General features: G+C 40.7%; 4 protein-coding genes across 4 annotated transcripts; all 4 read right to left on the bottom strand.

The window, feature by feature from the left end:
• Positions 1 to 5,563: 5,563 nt before the first annotated feature.
• Positions 5,564 to 8,084, bottom strand: LOC143221089 (uncharacterized). Its single transcript, XM_076446619.1, has 2 exons — positions 8,073 to 8,084; positions 5,564 to 7,324 (listed from the first exon to the last, which is right to left on the bottom strand). The coding sequence occupies exons 1-2, from the start codon at positions 8,082 to 8,084 to the stop codon at positions 5,564 to 5,566; spliced, it is 1,773 nt and encodes a 590-aa protein (XP_076302734.1).
• A 1,314-nt stretch (positions 8,085 to 9,398) lies between these two features.
• On the bottom strand, positions 9,399 to 12,089 carry LOC143221087 (multiple inositol polyphosphate phosphatase 1-like). Its single transcript, XM_076446617.1, has 8 exons — positions 11,927 to 12,089; positions 11,707 to 11,838; positions 11,056 to 11,249; positions 10,853 to 10,960; positions 10,622 to 10,766; positions 10,346 to 10,556; positions 10,038 to 10,247; positions 9,399 to 9,636 (listed from the first exon to the last, which is right to left on the bottom strand). The coding sequence occupies exons 1-8, from the start codon at positions 12,087 to 12,089 to the stop codon at positions 9,399 to 9,401; spliced, it is 1,401 nt and encodes a 466-aa protein (XP_076302732.1).
• A 4,405-nt stretch (positions 12,090 to 16,494) lies between these two features.
• On the bottom strand, positions 16,495 to 20,886 carry LOC143221086 (multiple inositol polyphosphate phosphatase 1-like). The gene is given in 15 exon segments (XM_076446615.1): positions 16,495 to 16,645; positions 16,725 to 16,934; positions 17,016 to 17,226; positions 17,314 to 17,461; positions 17,548 to 17,673; positions 17,746 to 17,939; positions 18,028 to 18,096; positions 18,099 to 18,158; positions 18,271 to 18,394; positions 18,622 to 18,634; positions 18,715 to 18,785; positions 19,480 to 19,534; positions 19,794 to 19,880; positions 20,216 to 20,406; positions 20,851 to 20,886. Coding segments are annotated over 15 exon segments (1,746 nt in total).
• Positions 20,887 to 22,754: 1,868 nt separating this feature from the next.
• Positions 22,755 to 24,084, bottom strand: LOC143221088 (uncharacterized). Its single transcript, XM_076446618.1, is given in 6 exon segments — positions 22,755 to 22,868; positions 22,953 to 23,183; positions 23,261 to 23,348; positions 23,411 to 23,631; positions 23,934 to 23,972; positions 23,974 to 24,084. Coding segments are annotated over 6 exon segments (804 nt in total).
• Between the last annotated feature and the right edge of the window lie 749 nt (positions 24,085 to 24,833).

Raw genomic sequence — 24,833 nt, 5'->3', positions numbered from 1 at the left:
TCGAAATGACCGCAAGAATTTGCGTCGTTGACATCGCGGGTTCCTGCCGAGAACGAGCGGGCCCATTTTTCCTCGAATTTCTCGCGTAACAAAGTCTTAGGGAAACGTCTCGGGCAACGGTGAACGAACCGGGTAGGAAAATTCGCGAGGGAAGTATCGTGTTCCGTGTTCCTCTGTTCGCGGCTCGGATGACGTTTTAAGATGACGGGCTAACGGATACGAACAGGGTAACGGCGAACGTAAAGGGAACAAAGCTAACGACGTTAAGCAGAAATTAAACACGCCGAGGGGGTCATCTGGTGGCGTGCTTAATGCGATCTTTCGCTACTTTGTCATGCGGACCTTCTTCTGTCTCACGCTTTGAAATCGTTATGTAATGGCTCATAATATGGGACAGAAAGAAATAAATATTTGTTACGCAACCAACTTCTGATTAACTTGGCGTATTTTTAGCAAAATTTCCCGGTTCTACGGTTCTACGGTGCGTAAACCTGCTATTTCTTTTTTTATTTATCGTTCCCCGAGAGACCGAGAGAGATTCTCCGCGCCATTTTTCTAGTTTAGGTCAATCCACTCGAAATATTCGCTCAGGATAATTATTCCGGTAGCTTGTCTGCTTTTTGAAGAAATCCTTTGCTCGAATTTACCGGTATTCGCATATAAATTGAGAGAAATTGGGGAGAATAATTATACAGTATTCGGGGTACGGAGGAAAATCGTTACGGCGAAGGACACAAACATACGGGCAAATTCGAGTGGAAGGACATCGCTCGAGGTATTGTAACGTCAGGTGTACGTTACAGTGGAATAATAAAACTGACCGCTACGCCATGTTCGAATAATTCGGAAAGCCGTTGCGTCGTTGCTGACCCAGCATTCGATCCGATCGTGAAAACTTTCCATCGAATTATCGAGCCGAGTAAAATGTCAAGAGTAACGAGCGGGTTTCCGTATAATTTACAATAGTCGTAAATGAATAATTTAGAACACGCGTGAAGATCAAACGGGTAAAACGCGTGAAATTCACGCGCACGGACCGACACGCTCAAAGGGACATATCGCGTGCCAAAATTCGTTACGAGCCGATGAGAAAAATATTTCTAAACAAATGAATCATAAAGATGATAAAATGTGTCGTTCGACGGCACTGGTGACGGATGGTAATGACGACGGGCTCTGAAATCAGCCCGAAGTGTCTGTCTCCGAACCAAATAAAGCGTTACGCCATGTCGCCGAATATTGCAAGTACAGAAGCAATAATTGATCTGATTGAACCGACGCCAATATTCGCGGTCCTCTATATGCATATGATGTATCGGTCCGGTCGCGTATAATGAGCACGGTATTTCCCTTGAATCAAAACCAATCGAAAGCCAGCGTTCCTCGGGCCTCGAGCTCGAGGTGTCAGTTTAGACCGGGTATTCTCGTGTTCGTGTTCTCGATCGCTCGACGAATTTGATTCTCGAGAATGTTATACGCTATTTTTCATCGATTTTTCTCGTTGCTTTAGCCAGATATTGTCAGCGAAATTTTCGTAGTAAGAGGTAGTCCTTACGAGCATCGAATAGCCTTCATCAACTGCACGAGGTCGCAGTCTAAGCTAAAGCCGAGTCACTTCGCAGTAATTTATTTTTTTATTAATTTCATAGATTAATTCTTCGCGTTGTTGTTTTCGCAAGGTCGGTCGAGGTATTTTCAAAGTAATTCAACGAAGGAGCAAGATCTGTACGAGACAGAGAGGGAAGCTTCTGTTTTCAACCTCGAGACATAAAATGCACTAGGATGCCTGCACATAAAAGGTGTAATAACAGATTTATAGTCTCTGGCCAGCACTTATTTTCCCGCATGAACGTGAAATGAGGAATAAAAGAGATTCGGGGGTGTGTGCAAATCCTCGGTATAAGTAAGATCACGTCACTGTGGTTGCTTATGAGCGAGTTCTACGGGAGATGCTGAACTTTTTACCCGATTTCGCGGCGAAGCATACCTTTACGAGCCAGACAATGGATGATAAAGAAAGCGGAATAATTCGACGACAGGTTTTTTAATATAAGCATGGTAGGATCGCCGAGTAACGAAACACACATCAGATCCAAATTATCGAACTTTCGATAATTTTCGGCTCAGCGAAAAGCTGAGAAGAAAGAAAATAATCTACCTTCCCGCGATACCGGGAGAAATTATTATAATCTGTTTCTCAAGGAGAGTTCTCCCGATTTTCGAGTGCGTGTATTACGTTACAGGAAGAGCGAGATAAATTTTCAAGACGTTATCATTTCCACGTTCTCGATAGGGTGAAAAGGAAAATAGGGAAAACGTAACGTCCATTAACGTAATCCTTTTCTGCTAATTTGCAACAATCTTCAACTTCCACTCCTAGGATTATTCAACGTTTCTACTTACATCCGGGGGGGCACGCAACTAAGCGTTTCCTTAATTGCGAAAGGGCGAACGGAAGAGGGCACATTGCAAAGATTTCGCTACGCCAACATGGAATTTAATCGGCTATAGGGCAGGATGAAAAGTTCAAAGAGGATCGTAAAGCTTTCCGGGAAGTGATCGATGCCGGTATATTTCGCATCTCGATGGCATTTTATCTGTTCTAGAAATTCATGCGAGTCCTGGCTGAGCGAGACGGACAAAAGCGTGTCAATGCCGCTTCACGACGATTATTATCGATCTCGACCACTGCACACGGTGGTTCTACGTTATATACCATGATTGCTGCTTCATCTTTTTACTAATGTACGGCGAAAACAGCATTAAATATGCCTCCCGATGATCCGAGCGCTCGTGTTTATCTTATAGTCTATTCAGTCGGAAGGATCGACGAGAAAAAAAGAAAAAACTTTGCTAAACTGCTATTACGCGTCTACGATGGTATCTCCGACACGTGAGAGAACGGAGCTCTAGAAACGAGTATAGTCCGTTCCAAAATTACCGGCGATAAACAATCGGTCGGGGCCCCGGGGGAGGATCGGAAGAATCCACGGTGGCGATTCGTAAAGGAATAAATAAAATGGAGACACGGCGACTGCCGGAGTTAAATTTACACTTTCGAATTTCAATAGCCCGAGGAAAAGTTCCCGCTGCCGGGGCACGGTGTATAGATCGGGACTGGAATACGCGAAATGCATAGGGGAAATTCAGCCGGAGGGTAGAAACACGAGGAAGTGGAATATCGAGCCCGTAGTTGCGTTGCCGTGAAATTTCCAGGCCGAACCACCCTGCGGTCAATTTACAAGTTGCGAAAGCGAGTCGTGACATGCGAAACTGTTGTTCGTCATGTGATGACCGGGGAAGGGGATAATTATCGCGAGTGAAACGACCCCGTGTACGAGCTTCGCGGAAAAACGTTCACGTGCCGAGGTGGTATAACGAATTTCCGAATAATATTTCGAAACTGATCGGAAACTTCGGCGGCACGCGTCGATCCTCGTTTACACAGACGATGAACGCAGGTGACCGAGAGACATCGCCGAGCTCTACGAGCGGAGAGAGCTCGCCGCTCGTAAATTTCCGCGGAATTTTGAGGATCGCGCCGCGAAAGCTGGTTGTAAATAGAACAAAAAGCCACTGGGCCCGAGCCGAGGATCATCGCGGTGTTAATCCCCGTGATGGAACGGCGAGAGGCTAGACTCGCGACATTTTAAACAGCCGAGATCTCGCGGGTTCGGGGCGGGAAACTGGAGGTTAGAATTTTAACGAGATTACCGCATGCAACAAGCGTCCCTTCTTCGTTGACGAAGGAATCATCTCGCACGACTTACTGAGACGCTGCTTATCCTCCTGCCTTCTCTTCCTACGTGGTTACATAATTTTTTACACCGGCGGGACTCGGGTCGAGGCGACAGCGACGTTCCCGTTTCTCTTCGTCACTTAGCAACGACGTTGGCGTTGGTGGTCTCGTTGCACGGGAACTCGTGGATGGAAAAGCAGCGACGTCGCTGAGGCTAGCACGTGAACTCGGATCGCACGAATTTCGCCGCGCGTTCAGCCGGGATCGTGGTTCGAGGTGGGCAACATCAAAAATAAAGTCAAAGCGGCCGCAAGCGTCGCGGCGTGTCGCCGCGGCGTGGAAACCGGCGGCTACGGGTGTGGGAGAAAGCGGGGAGGAAGACAATAAGCGTGAACAGAAAGCGTGGGTGGCGATTCAACAGGAGTGTGTCGTCAACACGTGTCCGTGTTACGATCCATCGTTGATCATGCCCGCTCACCTCAATCCTCTACGCGTAGCAGTGTCGTTAGATCTAGGAACGAGCAGAATTCCATTCGATGGCACCGAGTTATATCGTTCTACTTTTCTCTCGCTCTTTCTCTCTTTCACACACGCAATCTCTCTCGCGCTCTCTCTTTTCACCTCGTGCAACTCGAACGAAGTTCGAAATAAACCGTGAGGGTAAGCCGTAGCTCCACCGCGTACACACGTTGCCGGTCGGTCCGACACTGATCGTACACTGACTACTTGCTGCGTGGCCTCGCAGCGGGAGACGGAACTCCCAGTGGGGGTAGCGGCAGGAAATGGAACGGGGGGAAAAAGCGACGAGCGAAGGGATAGAAGGGAAGATATGCGACAGAGAAGGCCCGAAGGAGAGAAAAAAGGGGACCATACCCTACGACCACGGTACGCCCGGACTGCGTTTTCGTAGGCATTTATTTGGCTTCCGTGGAACCACGAAATTTATCGTCCCAGGCTAAAATTGCGTTCCCTCTCTCTCTCTCTCTCTCTCTCTCTCTCTCTCTCTCTCTCTCTCTCTCTCTCTCTCTTTAAGTAGCTGCGTCTGAGACTTCGCAGGATCGAGAACCGTAATTTGCATGGAACTCGCACGACAGCTTGTTTATCGCGCGCATCATTCGGAAATTGCCGCGTTTTTGCCTCTTCGGGAGAAAAAGTATACGCCCCGGATACCGTTCGTTAATTACCTTTTTGCCTTTTCTCATTCTTTATTCATTGCAACCAGAGGACCAAGCGAGTCTCTCTTACATTCTCGAGTTACTTAGATATACGCGGAGAAAGCGGAGATTCTAGGCGTGCGTGATATTTTATCACGGCTAATTGAAAATATCCGCATCGATGGATTTACGGCTGACATCTTTCGATATTCCGGTGTCGGGATTGGTTGGTAACAGGAATTAATATAGGTATCGATTTTTGAACGCTTCGCTATTTCGTTCGGCTTTATCGAACGGATAGACCGGTGCGATTAATTGAACGAGATAATCGCTAGTGGATTATCAATATCGGGTGTTTCATTCGCTGGGGTACACCTCGGTTTCATAGACGGATCTTACGGCAACGCAATGCGGTCAAACATGCTGAAAATAAGTTGGCATTTCAAGACACAGCTGAAGTACAGGATCATTAACTTCGTCCTAATATTAGATTGTTTAAATATTTCTAAGCAAAGGCTCGCGTTCAACAAGTGCGAAACGAACGGCACGGGAAAACCGACGAGCTCGATGAAAAATTCGATCACCCATTCCCGTTGAGAACAATCGTGATCACGCGACTCCGAATTTACGTTACATCAGCTACGGTACATCCAACAATCTTTTGCTTTCTTCAAAAACGCCTCGCTTTCTTCCCATTCCCGTTTATTCCATGGATCAAGATTTCTCCAAGGAAGATGAGAAGCGACACGGAGAAGCCACCGCCGAGGATGAAAAGCAGATTCCACGTGACCGAGGAATTGTACAAACTGTTGACCTTCACGTCGCGAGGTCGCTTCATCGAGGACTTCCCGATGTAGTCGAGGTGCCATTTCCTCCAGATACCCGCGATATGCAGACGCATTATGATCTCCACTATCCGATCCCTGTACGGCGTGTGTTTGCTCATGAAGTACGCGACCGGTGGCTTCGCGTAGCAGAGTTCCTTGCAAATTTTCATTGCAACAGAGCCTCGTCGTGCTTCCTCGTTAATGGCTATGTTCGCTGCATTCGACGGAACGAAACAGGTAATGTTCCTGTGTCGCAGCAAGTACACCAAACAATCGCCTATCCTGCCGATCGAGATCGCCTTCCTCTTCAGCGAGAGAAACGATTCGTCGTCGCCGAGAAACGTGACGTTCATCAGCACATCGTAGACGGCAGGCATGAGTCCGGACTCGTCCAACTCCTTGTAACTCTTGTAATCCGTCTGGATCCTGTTCCTCATGCTGACGGTGGTCAGATCCGAGTAGAGAGCAGTGGAGAACATCGAAGATGCCATCATCACGTTGAAAAACACGAATCTCTCCTTGGTCCCTCGTAGCTTCAGCGATATCGTGGAGGAAATCAGCAGGGCAAAGATCCTCAGCGGCTGCCACGAGTGCGAGTCGAATTTTAAAAGTCTCGATATACCCCAGAATACCAGGACAACGATGCAATTGATCACTATGCCAATGAGAGCTCGATACTTCATGCTGTTGTACCTGTACGTAATCGGCACCACCGGACACCACAGCTCAAAGTCCAGTGGCAAACTGTAATCGATCTTTTCCAATTTACCCACCACGAACAGTGATATTGCCGTGACTACGATGTCGATTTCTCTGATCTTTACCTGCTCGAACACATTCTTGTCCACGTGCTGTAGGACGAAGGTGAAATTCATGGTGCTGGCAAGCGCTTTCGCGATTTCAACGTCGGGTTCCTTCGTCGTCGAATTCTTCGGCAGCCAAATGAAGTCCGGGCGCTTCATCTTGGCCACCATAAGCGGATAACCGTGAAGATTCCTCAATTTATTTGGAAACCACTCTATACCGGGAACGTAAGGCTGCTGGTCGTACGCGTTCGTGAACGGATTGTGCCGATGAATCTTCATGGCAACTTCGCGTCCGTCGAGTTTCGACATCTCTAAGATCGTCACGTCGATGAAGCGAGCGTCCCAGGCTCGGTTAAAAAGCGCCTCGAAATCGCTGTTCTCTTCCTCCAGCATCGTTATCAACAAAACCTTCGGACGGCTGTCGTTGGACGCGATCGCTCGCACGATGTCTTCCCTTTGTCGCAGATCCGGCGGACCTTTCGCGATGTAGAAGTACAAGATCAGCGTTGCCCGGGACACGGCGAAGGATGGCAATTCCTCGAGGATCGAGTCGTTCAGGGAAACGTAACTCGCCGGTACGACTCGGACCACCGTTTTATAGATGCTTTCCACTATTTCGAAATTGCTTGCCAAACAACCGTGAACCATAAGCTGCACGTTCGAAAGCTTGACTTCTCGAAGGACGTCTTCGATGGCTCGATCGATGATCGGCAAATAGTTAGAACGATTTATCTGCTGAAGCGTTAACAGATATATCGGCAGTAATCTCGCGATCATGCTGATATTCGAGATCGAGTTCTGAAAAGATGAAAGCGTTGAATACGATTGTCCTCCGAACAATAGAACAATCTCGTACTTACGATTAAGGAACTTCAAGGACAATATGTAACCTTCGTTGCAGGATTCTTCCGTTCGTGGAAATTGAACGGAGATGAGTTGCGAAGCTCAAACACAGGACAGATGCAACCGACTAAACACGGCGCGTGTTTCTCTTTCAGTTCTTAATGTAAAAAATTTAATTTATCTTGAGTGCAGCAATAATTTCCATATTCGCACTAGGAATAAAAGTATATCGATCTGATATACTTTTATGCGTTCCTCGTCAAATGCTTTTAGCATTAATGGAATTAGAGATACTTTTCACGATAAATTAGTCGATTAATGTACGTGTCAAAATGCGAGGAAAGTTTTAATTAGTAATCTCACGCGAGACGTTACTTCCACGCGTCCCTTCTCCTTTACAATTTATTACAACTTTGATAGAATTTCGCTGGTGTATTCCATAGTTGACACCGTCAATAGAACGCGTGCTAATAACGCTGTTTTAATTTTCAACCGTGAAACGTACGAGCAATGATAATTTGATCGTTTCCGTTAATTGCCTTTTCCGTGTTTCTTCGTTTCCCTGAATTCATTTGAGACACTTACCATAAACGCGTGAAGGTATTTCGTATGGAAAATACGAAGATCTCGTTTAATTTGTGGAGATTGAAAAGGAACGCGTGCAAATAGCGAATGCTTCTCGACAAAGAAGTTTTAATCGTACTGGAATGGGCATCATTTCAATAGGATCGAAGAATTCCTTTCGATAATAAATTTGATCTGCAGGTAGTGCGCAGGCGGAATATTCAGTTAACTTTGACAATGGTTCCCATTTATTGGTAATTCGCAAGCTCGATGCAAATTTTATTGACCATAGCCTAGAAACGTATAAATCATCCTTGAGAATGTATTACCCTCCGCAATTATGATAATTTTATTAATCGTAATCTTTTATTAACCGCAATTGTACTCCGTAAAACAGCTCAATAGCGCCGACAAATTATGCTGATTAACACCCCTGTATCTTGAAACTGTTTGCTTCCAATTATAGGAAATTAATTCAAGGCCGCGAGCGAAGAAGGCTGGAAGGACGGCGAAGAAATTTGCTAAATCGTCGGACTAGATAGTTTAATAATACATAACCGTATTCGGAGTAACTTCGCGACGATCGTGGTGGTTTGGTTGTTTCTCTACCTTTCGTCGATTATCGGAACAGCGGAACGGAAGGTTAGAAATGAATCCTTACTATTCACTCGAGTAATACATTAGTCGTTTATTTCATCGTAAGTTAATCGATAATGATTTTCCATTACAAGTAAACGGAGAAAACGCACGAGAAGAGGCCATTTTACCATTCGAATCTTTACGTTCTTTAACACTAGAACTACGACGAGAGTCGAAATGACTCGTTTCGAACATTTTTATCTTCGCGGTTGTCGAAAATCTTCAGCTGTTTTTTTTTTTCTTGATAAATCTCACATCGATATATTATTAAAATAGAGTCACGATTACGTATGATCTTTTACTTTCATTGTATCGCATTATTTTTCGGTATTTAGGTATACAGACCGGTAGTTCTAGCGTGAAGCGAATAGAGAAAGTCGCGAAATTTCGATTAGCAGGAACATCCGGAAAGAGAATACCAAGCAACGATGCGATAGTGATTGTGCACGATACGAGTATATACCTTTCGCGTAATCATCACGAGTCGGACGGACATCATTAGGAAGAAAGACAATATAAATAATACTCCACTTATTCGGGTACACATTGCGTGACGTATAAACAAATGAGGATGACGGTAAAGAACATTAAATGCGTGTTAAATTACGTATACAGCTGTAGTATAGGAATACGAGTATTAATTATACACGTTTGGCGATCTGAAAGCACAGCGAAATGTTCGCGGATTGCAATGTCCGGTGTTTCGGAATTATCTTATTTAATAGCCAGAATAAAAGTTAACTTTGATACGTGTTACGTTGAACATATTATGCATCGTTCCTACAATTACGAGCATGGACAATGCACGCAGCGTCCCGTCGATTTCTTATTTCCTGGCCAGGACTAGAGAGAAGCATGAAAGGAGAACGAGGACGACATTGGCCGCGTAAGTGGCGGCTCCGTTTCCGTTCCAACAGGCGTTCAGATTGCACTGCTTGAGAACCGGATTGTACTTTTGCTTGAAGTATTCCCAATCGCATAGGCCGACGTCGCATCCGTCCAGCAGGACCAGCTTCTCGGCCAAATAAAACATCACTTTGTTTGGCTGGCTGCTGCTGTCGCATCTGCGAATAAATATAGAAACGTTTCGAGACCGAGCGTACTTCGCTTAACGCGGTTATGGTTTTACCAACAACCCCGGGACAGCTTTCAGTGGCTTTTATTAACCGCGCTTTGCGGTTGATGAAATTACAAACTGTCGGTACGCGCGACAGGGAATTCCATGCGGCCATTTCCGAGCGGGTTGCGAAAAAGTGACTCGCTTAGGGAAGCTTCAAAATCGGTTGTTACACGGTTACCAAAGGACGCGTGGTTACTCTTGACGAAATTATCGTTCACGATAGAACGTAGCGAGCTATTTGTCTTGGTTCTACCGCGGTAATTATTACCATCAGTGCTTAATGGATTTAAGTGCCCGTTACAGGTTGCGAACCTCGAGTAATAGGGTAAAAGACGAGCTGCTCACTTGTAAAACACAGCAACGATATTGGCGGCGAACGGTGATATGAAGGATGTTCGCCACTGACGTTTCGCCATATCCTTGTAATTATAAGCAGTCAAATGCGTTTGGTCTTTGTTAATGTTCAGCGTGGTCAAGAGATTCTGCAGACTTATGATATCGCTGAAGTAAAACACGCCTCTAGGCTCGTTCGAGTCTCTGTCCTGTTCCACTTTCCTGAAATATTTGAAATGACCATTCGTAGAGATGTTACGAAACGCAGATGCCGACAATGCGAGAAATTCGAGGGAAGAAAAGGTGCGAAGGAATATTACCAAAAGTGATTCATCATGTCTTGCAAAAGCGTACATCCTAGCTGAGCATTGATTTCACGTCCATATCCGGCTTTGTAATAATAGTAGAGATCTTCGCGATACTCGAGTACACGAAGCTCTTCCTTGCTGAAAACGGCACACCAAGGAGAAAGTTGCGTCACTGTCCAGGCCTTTTCGTAACGGCACATGTCGTACATCGTCAGGATGGATTCTGGAAAAGAAAATGTTGGACAAATCGAAGGGGAAAGGAGAAAATCGGTCCGTTCGAGAACCGACCTTTCGAGATGTCGTACAAAAATCCGAGCCGTCGACTGACATTCTGCAACAGATCCCGGAATTCTGGGCCTTCCTCGAACCTTGTCACCTCCTCGACAGAGATATTGCTGTGCTCGTTATCCCAGACGTTGCAGGACTTGTACATCTGTTAAATATCACCGATGAGAATTAGCTCGTAATTTCTCGATGGGAAAGAAAAAGAAAAGAAAATGGAGGACTGGACTCGCTGACCGTGAGCAAAGTGTCGTTTACGGGCACTTCCTCGGCATCCACGGCCTGTCTATTCCCAAACAGCCCCTCCATGAACGATTCCATGTCACGTGTATCGGTTGTCTTGAACTGGAATTAATTTTCTTCCGTTAAATGGAAAACTTTCTATTCCTCTGCCGTATCCTTCGGCGGATATCGATAACGAGGAAAAGAAGAATACGCACCATATAGTTCTTCGCAGTTATGTTCTCGTCTTTGGGTTGCAGCAGCTGAAGGAAATTGCTTTGCAATCGTCTGGCGAGCAACCTCATATCTTCCACACCTTGCGGTGTCAAAATTTCCGCTCTTTCGATCACGAGATAATCGTTCGGCTTCCATCTTTTCAAGTTCTCTAGGTCCCTGTTGCACATACGGCCGTCTGCAGGGGGAAAAAAAGAGGAAAATCGTGAAAGGAGGCGCGGCATTGCACGCAGGAAGGACGATCCGCTGATTTAGAAAGCGAGTCCCGGGCTTTTCGAAAGACCGACGACCGTGGATTAGCCGGCGTTCCACTTCGAGCAGACGCGTTTCTGCGTGAACCCGATAAATCTAGGGTTAACTGCTGGAAATGTGACTATTGATCAACATGTAAAACGACTCGCAGCGAAGATCGATACGAAAAAGTGTCAATGACCTGAATTAGCTTCTAACTAGTTTACCCGGCTTTATCGGGAACACCATTTTCTCGGAACTTTCCCAATGAATAATGAAACTCGGGCACACGTAAGCGATGTCAATATTTTAACCTGTACTCCCGGCCATTTTTTTCACCTCGCGTTCGTCCTATCTTAACTCGATCGTGTCCGTTTCTGCGTCTAAAAATACGTCGCACTCACTGTTCCGTGATTCGTGGTTGTTGACTATCTGATCCTGCAGGTCCGTCAGTCTCAGCATTTCCATGATCTCCGGTTCTGACGGGCATCGCGTACCGTGCGTAGCGAACATCCAAACCTGCTCCGCACGACAGTCTGCGAAATGATCGAGAGTAATTGAGTAATTTCCCACTGGACGCTTCATCGGATACCGATCGATTTCGCGAAATTACACCGTACTCACTGAGCACGTCCTGGAACCGCGTTTTACCAGTGTGAACAAAATGGTAGGCAGTCTTAGTGGCCATGTACAGATACGGATCATCTTCGTCGGCGAAACAGAAGTCAACGTCACGCGCGCAAACGTGACCGATTAAGAAAATCGAGAATACCACCGGCACGATCATTTCGGAAGTCTCGGCTGCCTGTATATATCTGCAAAGGGGAAAGCAACGCGTTTGAAACAATTTCCTACGGCGATTAATTCCCCCATTCTGTATCTTAATTTCATCCTCGCAGATCAGCCATGGAAACTTAATTTTTCACTCGCTCCATAACTCTCGGAATTCATAAAGCGCTTTGTTTCAATAAAGCACAGCAAGCGGTAAACCTACATTTTCCTGTGCTGATGTCACATGTCGCTTTACTACCGGCTTCACGAATTACAATCAACCGCGCATAGAACAGACTTTACGTAACTGGATATTTATTCGCTTCTCTTTCCTCTTTCACGGTTAAGTAAAAAAATCTAAGTACGGAATTATCCTCGAGTTCCCAAGCCTTATATAATCGTTAAATCCACGCTCGCGGTTGTCAACGAATTTCAACGTTCAACGGGCTATAGATACGCGTCCCGGGTAAAGCGTCTGAATTGGAACAAATTGGAGAGATATATTGGACGTTCGTATTTGAAAAAAAGTCGATAGTTATTTCGAGAAAATCTACCATTTCAAGGAAGATATATCATTAAATCTCTTCCGTTTTATTTCCATCGCGATTTCCAGGTATCTCCAAGGTAATATAAATTTTCCTCGGTTCAGCTAATTAGAGGTATCAGTGCCGTAAACTTTTTTACCGCATCACTGGTAATTTCAGTCCTTTCTCGCTATCTTAGACAGACGCCGCCGTTTATGCTCGTTTTGCTCGCAGTATGAGTTTTTTACAAGTTCCCTCACGTTCCCTGAAACGTTCAACTACGTGTCCCGTTCGTTTAATCGAACGTTGCCCGAAGTCCAGGGCGACGAATTTCATTTTGCACACTGGGATTTAGGATTATTTAATGCGAAGGAAGACGCGTTACTTACGTGGAATAGATATTCGTGCACCAAGGTTAAGGATAGACGTAAAACGTGCACGTGAATGTGAAAGTTAAGATGTGCTCACGCATTACGCGTACAAGCGGCTTTATTGCATAATTCGCGAGTAAGAAACAGGTTCTGCTAAAGCTCTAGTCTCCGCTGTACTAATATTATTCTTGCGTCCAAATTCGAAGCGTGACGTTCGTTCCGTACTTATCGAGGTGCATCTTCGAAATTCACACTCGCAGATGTTAATTCCTCCTAATACCGATTTTCGTTAAAAAACCACTTCGCGCGTCTCAATGCTCAATAAACGGTAATTAAGACCCTGTACATTTATAAATAAGAACGTATACGATAATAAATATCCCTTATTCCGACAATTTCAAGGAAATAATACGTATTCCTATCCGTAGGAAATTGTACGAATTTTTTGATTTCGAAATTATTATGTTTATTAGATAAATATTATTAGCGAATCAAAAGTGCATTAGTACTTTAACGTACCGGATACTTACTGTATTATTCCGAAGACGTGGCAAATTTCTAAACCACCGTTGCGTGAAACTGCAATAAATGGAATAAAATTTATAAAAAAAATCATTAAGAACCTATGAAGGCGGGATGCTGTTAAAAGAGCAATTCAGGAGTAAGTAAGGTTCACGATAACGTAATTGGTAGTGGCTCGATTAGCAAAGCCTTCTTTCAGTCTAATAAGTCTACTTGGCCTACTTATTGTTAATGTCTTGTGTCCGCGAGTGGCAAGTGTCGTGTAAGCCTGGTACCGATCTGATTCTTCCGGAAAACCACCGCGACGTTACATTCTCTTGGACGACCGTTTCGTCTGGTAATTTCGATTTCGAAACGAAATATCTCGCGTCGGGGTAATTCGACTAGAATTAAAATTTCACAACGGCAGATGTGCCGTACGAGGCAAATAAAACGCGTCCTATACGCCGACGTGCATTGACCTCCGATGCTGATTCAGTTTATCGATTGTAACTCTTTGCCTAACTGTAACGTGAATCATGGCAAGAGAAGAATAAAACGGACCGCTTTCATGCGATAAACAACGGTGAACGGTAATCAGCGGACGATAATTGGGGACAAAAGTGGGACGACAACGTCACGCCTAATGATCTCTCGACTACTACTGTTCCAGTATTTAATCATTCACAGACAGGCCTATTTATTCAAATGAAATTCCTCTTAGATGCGTAAGCGCCATTCCATCGAAAGTTGAATGAAATGAATTTCGTCGCGGCGCATCGTCTGCGCCGTTTTCGCGACCTGCCTTACATACATTTTATTTCCTCGAGTCACTGTCCTATCGCAAAATCTAACGAATAATCTATTCCTCATCTCGCCTAATTACCGCTGTGTTACAACGTCACGAATAGGAGCGTGCTGCGACGAACGTGAGTAATTGCAATTCAAAATTACTAATTTGACAAACTAGCGTAGAAATTGTAACAAAGGGAACACAAAGCAGCAGCTTCGAGGATAAAAATGTCAGGGCGGGCAATTAAATTCAGCTCTCACACGGAAATTCATTGCCAAAGAATTCTTCAATTAACGACAGCGTACGCGAATGGTAAAGAATTTCAATTTCGTTGGAAAATTACCGGAATTCCTCAAAGACGGGCGTTTAAATTTTACGCCCTGTTTAGGCGCATTAACTCGAGCAGAGGTGTTTTCTCAGAGAAGCCTGGAAAGAGAGAGTGCGAGCGGCAATGATATTCTTCACTTTTCCCCGATCGTCCGAGTGCCTTGCCCTCTTCGTTCGATCACCAGCGAACGAGATCCTGTCGATGTTTCCTTAACACTCCGGCACAATCGATCTTTCGGTGAAACCTACGACCGTTGCCTTCTCATTACGTTCCTCGAAGTGAAACCGCGCGCAGGCGAACGAAGTATAATCCCGTGCCGATTTTCCTTCGTTAACGCGGCGAAAATATCATATTTCCAACCGATCCTCTGCTTCCGGAAACGCGGCCCGGCTAGATCGCTCTTCGGAATTGGATGAAGTCTCTCGCGAGTCGAGAGATTCGTTCATGAACCACTGGCACACTGTATCTCCGCTTCGAATGTAAGTCAACTGTGACAAGAGCGTCGAATGCGCGTACTGGTTGTTTGTATGCCGATCGCGAGCACCTTTCGAGGCGGCGGCTCGTGTGGCACTGCCGTAAGGTCGTCGAGCTTCGTTGCTCCTAGCGCATACTGTGTAAAAGTCGTATAGTTTCGCCGATAGACCCCGCGAATAGCGTATTACGGTTTGTGTAGCCTTTGATCCCGCGCTGGCCCAACCTGGAGTTTCGTGCGTTCTATAAAATCGTAAAGGTTCGTCACTTCGAACACGCGCGATCGATAAGAAACCAAGGAAACAAGAACCCCCTAAGTTGCGTTAAAACGCCCCTGTTAGGCGAGTAATATTCTTTCCTTCTATACTTTCCAACAGCTCGAACGTACGCCTGGAAATAATCGCGATTTTTAAACCTTTTATTATATTTTCAAATCGCGCTTGGAACATCTTACGCGTCTCGAATTTTATATCGAAGTTACGCCAAGTTTAAAAGACCATTCGCTCGTATTATCGGAGATTTTTATTTCTCCGAGGATTTTCTTAAGGCTCCGGATAACAGTCGAGTGTTTCGGAATTTTCGATCGATTTTCTGGAAATATTTCAGGTTTTCAAGGAGAAATTTCGCACTGTGAATCGACACGCAGCGATATTCGTTCGAACGCGCGTCCTTACTATGACTAGCATTGGTCACGGTAGTTCAGGTGCCACTGACATAAGGTCGTCAAGCTCCGTTGCCTCGTATCTGTGCAGTCCATACATTTTGTACTCTGTTAAAACCGTATAATAGACTGTGGAACTGGAAAGATAATTGCATTGTGCGGAATAATATATATACGTTCGAAACTTCGTTAAACTGCCCACGTTGAATTATAAAACAGCGTGGGAACGAGTAGCTGGTAATTTATTAAACGAAGTCGGGCAATATGTGTAAAATCCATATTGAAATACGGATACATTAATCTTAATACACCGATTTTATGCGGTGGATAAATAGTATTTATACCTGCTGATGATTGCGTTAGCGAATTCTAAATGGCGAGTAAAAAAAATGGAATGGAATAATAAAGCGCGATTAAATGTCGATACGCGATTAATTCGAAGTGAAAAATATTACGAAAAGGTTCGAACGATGGTACGAAGGAAACGTGGCTGAAATTCGAAGGCGTCATAACGTATGAACGTATCGCTTATCACGCCAGCTTGTGTGACAGTAATATAAGGTCGTTTAGCTTCGTTGCTTCGAACATCTCCGTACTGGTTGTCGGACTGTAATTTCTTCCACACGATTCTTGACAAAAGCACATCCGATATGCTCCGTAATCACTTCAGCAGAATCGCTCCTGCCATAACATTATTTCATTGTTTTCGTTTACGTAACGTTCAGCCATTAACGCGATTACTGGAAACAACGGTTCTACCTTGCACGCGGTGTCATTCGGAACAAAAATCGGTATTGCAATTAAACGCGACCGGTCCGATCTTCTCCTTTAAATATTCCCAATCGCACACGCCCATTTCGCAGCCTTCGTAATCCAAAGGCCTCTCGTTTAAATAGAACCTCACCTTATGCGAGGAATCGCACCTGAAATCAACGTCGGAATGAGAAACGAGCAAACCGATCTGAATAACTGAAACGAAGGCCAAGGTGATTGCGCACGTACTCGTAAAAAACGGCCGCGAGATTAGCAGCGAAGGGCACGAGGTGAGAGGTGCTCCATTTCCTGTTTCCCATGCTGTCAAAGTTCGAAGCTGTCAAAGGTATCGCGTCCTTCGCAATTCCCATCGATGTAAAAAATAATTGCAGCGCTGTACTATGGGAAAAATAGAAAACACCTCGCGGCTCGTCGCTCGATGATCCGTTCTCCAATTTTCTAGAGTGTCAGGATCGAAAAGTGACGCGGTATTAATTACATTCCCATCGATTAGTCATCGTTGGCGCATTAAACACTTACGCGAACCGGGTAAACATGTCCTTCAAAGGTGGACATCCGACAGCGTTGCTCATTTCTTGGCCGTAACTAGAGTGATAGTAATAATAGAGATCTGACTCGTATTCGAACAGTTTAAGTTCATTTTTCATAAAGGCTGCACACCAGGGAGACCTTTCGTTCACGTTCCAAGCATTCTCGAAGACGCACGAGGTGTACATAATTAGAACATCGTCTAAATCAAATTGATTAATTCAGAGACCTTTGTCGAATCAGCGAGAAATAAACTTATTTTCGAGACTTATCGGAAAACGTTTTATACCGAATGAAAGACTATTTGGAAAGCCGAGTCGCTGACTAACGTTGCCAACTATTTGACTGAATAGAGGGCCACTTATTAACTCTTTAACTTCAGCGCTGCTCGATGAATTATCCATTTGATCCCTCCATCGCTTGCATATTTTATACAACTGAGAATAAGGTATATACTTCGAGTCAGAATCGAGAATTGCCTTAATAGCCGACTATAATAATAACGGTTAATTCTTTTACCAACCTTCAATAAAGTGTTCTCAGCATCTGGTATCACTTCGGCATCGTAAGACGTGTTGTCACGACCAAGGAGACCGATAATGAAATTTTCCATACTAGCTATTGTTCGTTGGAGATCCGTTGATTTGAACTGTGTACAGGATCAAAGCGAAACGAGCGAGTGGTTATCGAAAATGGAGGAAATTACACCTCGGAAACTTACTTTGTACTTTATCCTCGAAACGTCAGCCGGAGAAGTTTGAAAAATTTCTGGAAAATAATTATTAAACCGTTCGCCGAGCGATAATAACTCTTCTTCGCCTTGCTTCGCTAAATACTTCTTCTTTTCCACCGAAAGATCTGGATTCAATTTCCATGTCTTTAACCTGTCTAAGTCTTTCTTGCACAGGCTACCGTCTAGCAATAAATACAGAAGATCGTTGAGAAATTTATCGTCGCGATATGGTCGCTATCGATAAAGAAATTTTTCGAAAGTAATACTCACTTCCGTCTTCGTGATTCTTGATAATCTTACGCTGAAATTTCGGCAACTTCCGTTGCATGTCCCGTATTCCTCTTTCCCAGGGAAACGAGTCCCATGTCTGACTAGCATCCAAATTTGCACTGCCGTGCAGTCTACGAACGAGAGACAGAATGAAATATCAAATGCTTCGTATATTGCGATATTTACGATACGTGATAACGAATTATTCTGTAAATAGTTAGAAGCTGTCGATATCTCGCTTACTCGGTACAGTGGTTTCTTTAATTAAACCGTGTTCGATCTCGTAACCCGTCTTCGTGCCAGCGTACAGATACGGTGAATTGTCGTCGGAGTAACAATAATCGGGTATAACATAGCTAAAGGCTAGCTGATTCGACAAACAACAAATAACAGCACTAAATATCGTAATAATCTTCACGCTCGACATTTCTTCTCTGAATGCTTCTTTTCCTTTCGCGACCAGGAATAAAATGACAGATACGCGATGGATATTCAACAGAGACACACAGTCCTGATCGGTAACAATGAGAAAGCGAATATGATCTAATCTATAATATCTAATTTATAATCTAAAGTAAAATTCGATAAAATTACTTTGTAATAGAATCTACGAAATATGCAATTCCATGTCACGGAACGGAATACACGAGTGATCGTATCGACGATTCTTTGAGCACTGTTACTCACGTTCGGCGATTGAGCGATAGAAATACTACTAACTGTGCGTTCTCCGCTTTTATAGGAAGGTACTGGCAAGCCTACGTCGTATCAGTAGCCTCAGGCTTCAAAACTTCGGAAGATGCGATTAAATATTTTCGAACGTACGTTAGAATTGGTAATATCTAGCGTATAGAAAAAATGTATGGTGGTGTATGAATGGTACAAAAAAATCGCTTGCATAAAGAAGCAGAAGGTCGAAACATTTTCGATAACCGGTTCTTCGTGGAGTCTAGCAAGATCGGCTTGTTAGATTGCTATTCTATAGAACTGATCTCCAGACTTCCTATTCGTTGGAAGTATGATTTATTTACTCGGAACAATGATTTATTTCGGTGCGTATCGAAGTGTAAAATTACACTTGTGCCAGTAACAATATCGATTAGGGTAAACCGATTGGAGTAGAGTAATGAATAATTTATTATGTACTTTAGACGTATAAAAAATTGTTTATAACTTGGGTGTACTTGGCATATCGAGTACGATTGTATTTCTTCTTCATCGATCGAGTAATAAAATAACGTTCCTTTCTTTAACGCGATTAGGATTTAAAAATCAAATGTATTTGTTTCAAATAAAATTTTCCACATTAGTGAATATATACTAAGGCGTTTTATATAATTGACTAGGAATTGCAATACGAAGACTTTGTTACATGCTATAAGTATTATCGACTGAAAAATCTTAAGTTTTTTAGTACGTATCTTAGAGTTCCTGATAAGCAGCACGCGATACAAACGTGAAGTTAAAATCGAACGTGTGTATCAAGATATAACAATGAATGTAATCTCTGCATAACAAGAACACAATTTCAGAGGTGTAATAATAACGAGATGAATAAAAATCAGTAGTTTCACTGCCCATAGCAATGAAGGAACAAATGTATCGAAGAATAAACGAACGTAACGAACGAAAAGGAGAGATAAATCTCTTGCGAAAAGAAATTATGGAAATAAGTTTCACGTGAAAAATAATCAGGAAAGATAATCGAATATGTTTTTAAATCAGTATCATTGTTTAAATCACGTGTTGATTATTATTACTATTACATGTTCCTGATATATCCGCTATCATCCTCGGAAATCTTGTCTCCATTGACGTCGGTAGCACAGGTAAACGTGTGATCTGATCGAAATCTGCAAATCATCGACTAAATTTGGCATAACATTATATTGGGCATAATTGAATTGTGAAATAAGAACAAAGAATTTATAAAGAGGTAATAGGATAAATTTATTCGTAATAAAGTCCGAATACACAGCAATATGCGTGAAATGTTCGAGCTTCGTATGAAAACGTCGAATAATTGTCTTTTTCCGCATCCCAAATGAAATCCCATTGTCGATTGAATAGACTGATTTGCTTTCTCAATGATAGTTACACTGGACCACAATTTTATACCTAAAATTAATATGATTAAATAAAATAACGGCTTAGGATAATCGTATTAAATATAAAAGGAAACAGTTACCTATCAAAGTTTAAGTTCTTAATCTTTTCTCTGATAGCAGTAGCCACTGACTCACAAACTTTCAAGCACTCCACAGCATCATAAGAAATATCATCTAATTTAGTAATCATCGTCATCTTTACAATCTTATCCACTGGATCTACTTTAAATGGATTATAGGCGGTCAAACGATAAGTGTTCTGATACTTTAACTGTAAAAATAAAATAATCGAAGCGAACAGAAGTGTTATCGATTTGGTAAAGTGTTCTAAAAATTTATTAAGCCAGTAACTTTACATCCTACGACAGGAGCTAATTTTATCCTTTCTGTATATATAAATGCATAAATGTAATTAGGAAGATGTAATTAGAAATTGATGAAGGTATACAAATATCATTTAATAAAATATCAATAGCCGGCTTTAGTTCATTAGTATCCGATACGAACAAATTGTATTACTTTTAATTCAAAGATATTAAAAATTAAAAGAAATTCAATGGAAAAATATTATTAAATAATAAAAAATCTGCGCAATTTCTCTATCCTATCGTAATATTAAAAAAATTAATCATATAGAAATTCTAAAAATATTTAATTACACAACAATTTATTCAGATAACGTAAAAGACTGTAATAAAATTACAATGTTCCTTACCTCGCGTTCATTTTCACTAACTTGTTGATTGTCCATGTCTAATTAAAACAGAGTAATATATTAAATAAAATGTACAATCAGAAATATAGCTACACCCAAGATATTGTATCTGATAACGATATACGTCAACAATTAAATAATTTTTCTTAGAAGTACTTGAACCACCGACACCTATACAAAACAATCTAGAATAGTTACTTAGAAACCAAGCTAAACAATGTTGATTGATCAATTTTGTCCTACAACAGAATCAATAAAGGTGTGCGATGAACATTACGAAATAGGAAGATATATCTCTCCCATATCGATTATGATATTCGGTTATTATTATTTACATAGAATATTTATTTAAAAATATATTTAGTAAAGTTTTAAAACTATCTATGGATATTTACTTTGATTTTTATAGCCTTAATAATAAGGGTTTGAAATACCCTCAATAATAGACAGTTAGTATGCATGTCGAATCAATATCGATTTATGCGATATATCGAACTGATTTGAATTATCGAAATCCACGCGCTTATGCGCAGTTAAGAAACCGCGTCTTTTAACATCCTTTCGTTCTGCGTGATTCGAGTAAGATAAATTATATTAATAGCGTTATTTCGTGTAAAATGTAGCTTCTTTATATAAATATTAATTGTGATTACACGTGTGATGTGAATTAAACAATAATTTTCTACGGGTTGCTTTAGGATGAAGTATAATTCGAAATATTAAGAACCGGTGATGCACCAAGGTTAGTCAGACATATTAAAATAAATATTATATCTTATATATGTTATGAAATTAAATAAAATTAGCCAATATGGTTAAATAACCGATCTACAATTTCAAAAATTTATTTATTGTGACATTTAATAACTTTGCCAATAATTGCCCATTTTGTTTCACATGGTATAATGGTTGAATCAAAGACAAAAGAGTAAAGTGTAGTTTCTAACAACATTGTACTTAATAATAGTAGATTATACAATTGTTATGTTTAATTGGGCAATTAAAGTTTAATGTTATGTTACCTATAGGCACAAAATATTAAATGATACATAAATATTCATGAATCTTTTTGTCTTGTCATAACATATTTAATGATTTACATAAATTTCATCAGTCGAATAAAACAAAGTGTATTATTATAGATTGACAATTTTTTGGCTTCATTTTACACTATGTCAATTTCATAATTATGGATTTAATTCCTATATAGTTCAATATAACAGTAATTAAATTTTTTTTGTTTTCTAAATACATACAAATGTCTCACTATCAGTTGCAAATGTTGTACACATGTAATTTTAATAGCAAACAACGATTAAAATAAATATATATTTTAACGTTTACAAAATTTAGTTAGATATTATTAGATATAGAGAATATTGCCAAATAAATCTTAGTGTTTTTGTTTTCAAAATGAAGATATGTTATAGAGGGAAACATAAACAAGATAAATAAATATTAAAGCATTTGAACATACTCATAATATAATACAAATACGTGAAGATATACATTCATGCCTGAGACTTAGCATTAAAGATAAGAATTTTATAATTTGCTTTAATTATAAAAAGATTAGATTCCAATATAAGGATTGTTGCTAAATAAAACAGAATAAATGATAGAGTTTTGGTGCTAAATATAGGACATGAATGTACTTCTTACTTAATAATATATTACACTTTTGTATGATGTCATCTGAGACACATCACTTTAAATACTAATACACAAAATATAGGTTTGTGCTACTTTACTCTATATAGAGATCAAAATCTACTGACACAGTGAAAGAATTTTGTGTCAATTGAAACCTTATTTTTTTCTTGAATCAATTAATTAATAAACATATCTGGTAACAAAAACTTCACAAAGATACGTCTTTCCATGCATAAAATTCATTAATTATTTTAAGATAACAATTCAACTTCACTTTGAATATTTTGTCGTGCTTGTTCTTCATATTTGTCTCGAAATTCCTTTGTGGCAAAAATATTTGGAATTTGCACAAAATTCTGCAATACCTAATTTGTATAAAAAATAGTTAAGGAATAATACACAGTAGGTAAAGACATATTTATGTACAATGTAGCTAATATTATTATTACCTTTAAACGCAATGCAGTGTACATTGGCTCACTAAGAAAATTGTATTCACCGCGTATTTTTTCCCTATATTCTGCATAACTTTCTGGAGAAGAGCCTAGCATAGCCATATCTAAATCTAAAAAGTAATGAGCATCTTCACCACCAAAGGCACCACCAATTTTATGTGCATCAGTACTATGTGTTGCAGCTACTTTTAAAAGTTCACAAGTTTCTTCCCTTAATTGCGAGTCCTATATTTATAAAAAACAGTATAAAAAATTTATCTTCTTATGAGAATAATAATTTGATACAATAAAATAATAGTTACAGCTGGAATTTCTGCTTCATCTGCAAATGCATTGAAATGATCCAAACTCTTGTTTTCGCCATCTAAAGCTTTGGGATCATATGCAAAGCTATAACACAATTAAAATTTATTTTGTACTGTTTCTTTATCTCATTTTATGTTATTACTTACTTCTGAAAGAATAAGGCAAGAAGCACAGCTTGAGGATTCTTTAAATTATCCTTAATTTCATAATAACAGTTTAATTTATTATGAACAGAATCTAAATTATGATAAGTACGTTTTTCTTCTGAATAAGCCTCTTGTAGTTTTATGAACCATGTATCACAGACACCACTATCCAAACCATCAGTTGCTTCTTTCCAGCTTTCTTCTATTGATGCCATTTCCCTCTAAAATTATGTTAGGGCTATGTACATATTCCTTGAAATATTTGTACTCAGAAATTTTCTTCCTCAATCTTAATTAAATATTTTTAATTAAACACACAGTTTTTAGCTTAATCAGGACAATAAATATTTGTATATGAGAAAATAGTAGAACCTTTTGTACAAATGAGAACATTTTTGGAAACGATAAAAAATTATTTTCATTGATTTTACATACTTACAATGTATTAAATGAGTTAAACAATGTGATAGTTCAACTTAGAGACGAAAAGTAAGAAATTGTGCTACGTAGAAATTCTGATTACCGAAACATAATGCGTCGCTGCGGGTGTTCGCTGACTGAGTGGATTCTACTTGATAAAATAAAGTTCGCTTCCATTTATTGATCGGATTGTGTTTGACTTTTATCAACGAAATACTGCGTGATTTGTAATTGCCACTGTTTCTGTAAAACATCGTGGTCTGTTTTTTGCGAAATGTTTAATTCGTTAGGAACCGGGCTAAAAGAACGTAGGGTATGAACTTAAATCAAATTTCAAAATCTTCGTCTATAAAAAAAAAATTTTGGATTTAATTGTATCAAATTTGTGGCTAGTTGGTAACCCTTGCTGAGTGTTTCGGGTTATCCCCGGATAAGAGATATATATTATCGAATTTTAGTCAAAATTATATATCAGTGGACTTTTTGTTCTTATCATCGAATATATCCTTTTGTTCTTATCATCCTGCAAATTTTAAATATTTTAAAAATTGCAGGAAGAACAAATTCTTATCGTTAATTCTGTTTGCTCAAAATTTGCCGCCATCGTGAAAGATAGAAATCAGTTTATTGTGCTCTTGTAAAATATGGAAATCTTTCACGTAATTCACAATAATTTACAGAGATTTTCGATTGTATTTTCCAAAGGAATGGTGATATCAAAATACAGATTGTAACATTTTCTTTCTGTAAAAGATTAGGATTGAAAAGATGTAGTTAAAAAATTGTATTTTTTGTCTTCCGGCAATTTAACCTTAAAGTTGTATGGAATAGAACAAAGTGATATAAAGACTAAATTTATAATATAATAGATTGAATTTTTGATGTGTTACAATTGATTGTTATAATAAAAAATGGGAAGTATAGCGTTAATTACATTACTCTGAAATTATTTTGTATTATAATTTATTGGTAAAACTCTTGTTTATATCTACAAAAATATAGC

This window comes from Lasioglossum baleicum, unplaced genomic scaffold (assembly GCF_051020765.1).
Source record: "Lasioglossum baleicum unplaced genomic scaffold, iyLasBale1 scaffold1894, whole genome shotgun sequence".
Lineage (NCBI taxonomy): Eukaryota > Metazoa > Arthropoda > Insecta > Hymenoptera > Halictidae > Lasioglossum > Lasioglossum baleicum.
Note: the sequence above shows the minus strand (reverse complement) of the source record. Positions and strands in the feature narration are given on the sequence as shown.

Excerpts from the sequence above, each read along its gene's own strand:
- LOC143221087 (XM_076446617.1), bottom strand. The coding sequence starts at position 12,089 with ATGATCGTGCCGGTGGTATTCTCGATTTTCTTAATCGGTCACGTTTGC. Across the intron at positions 10,767-10,852 it reads TAAACGACACTTTGCTCACG|ATGTACAAGTCCTGCAACGT; the intron begins GTCAGCGAGTCC and ends GATATTTAACAG. Across the intron at positions 10,248-10,345 it reads GACATGATGAATCACTTTTG|GAAAGTGGAACAGGACAGAG; the intron begins GTAATATTCCTT and ends CAAATATTTCAG.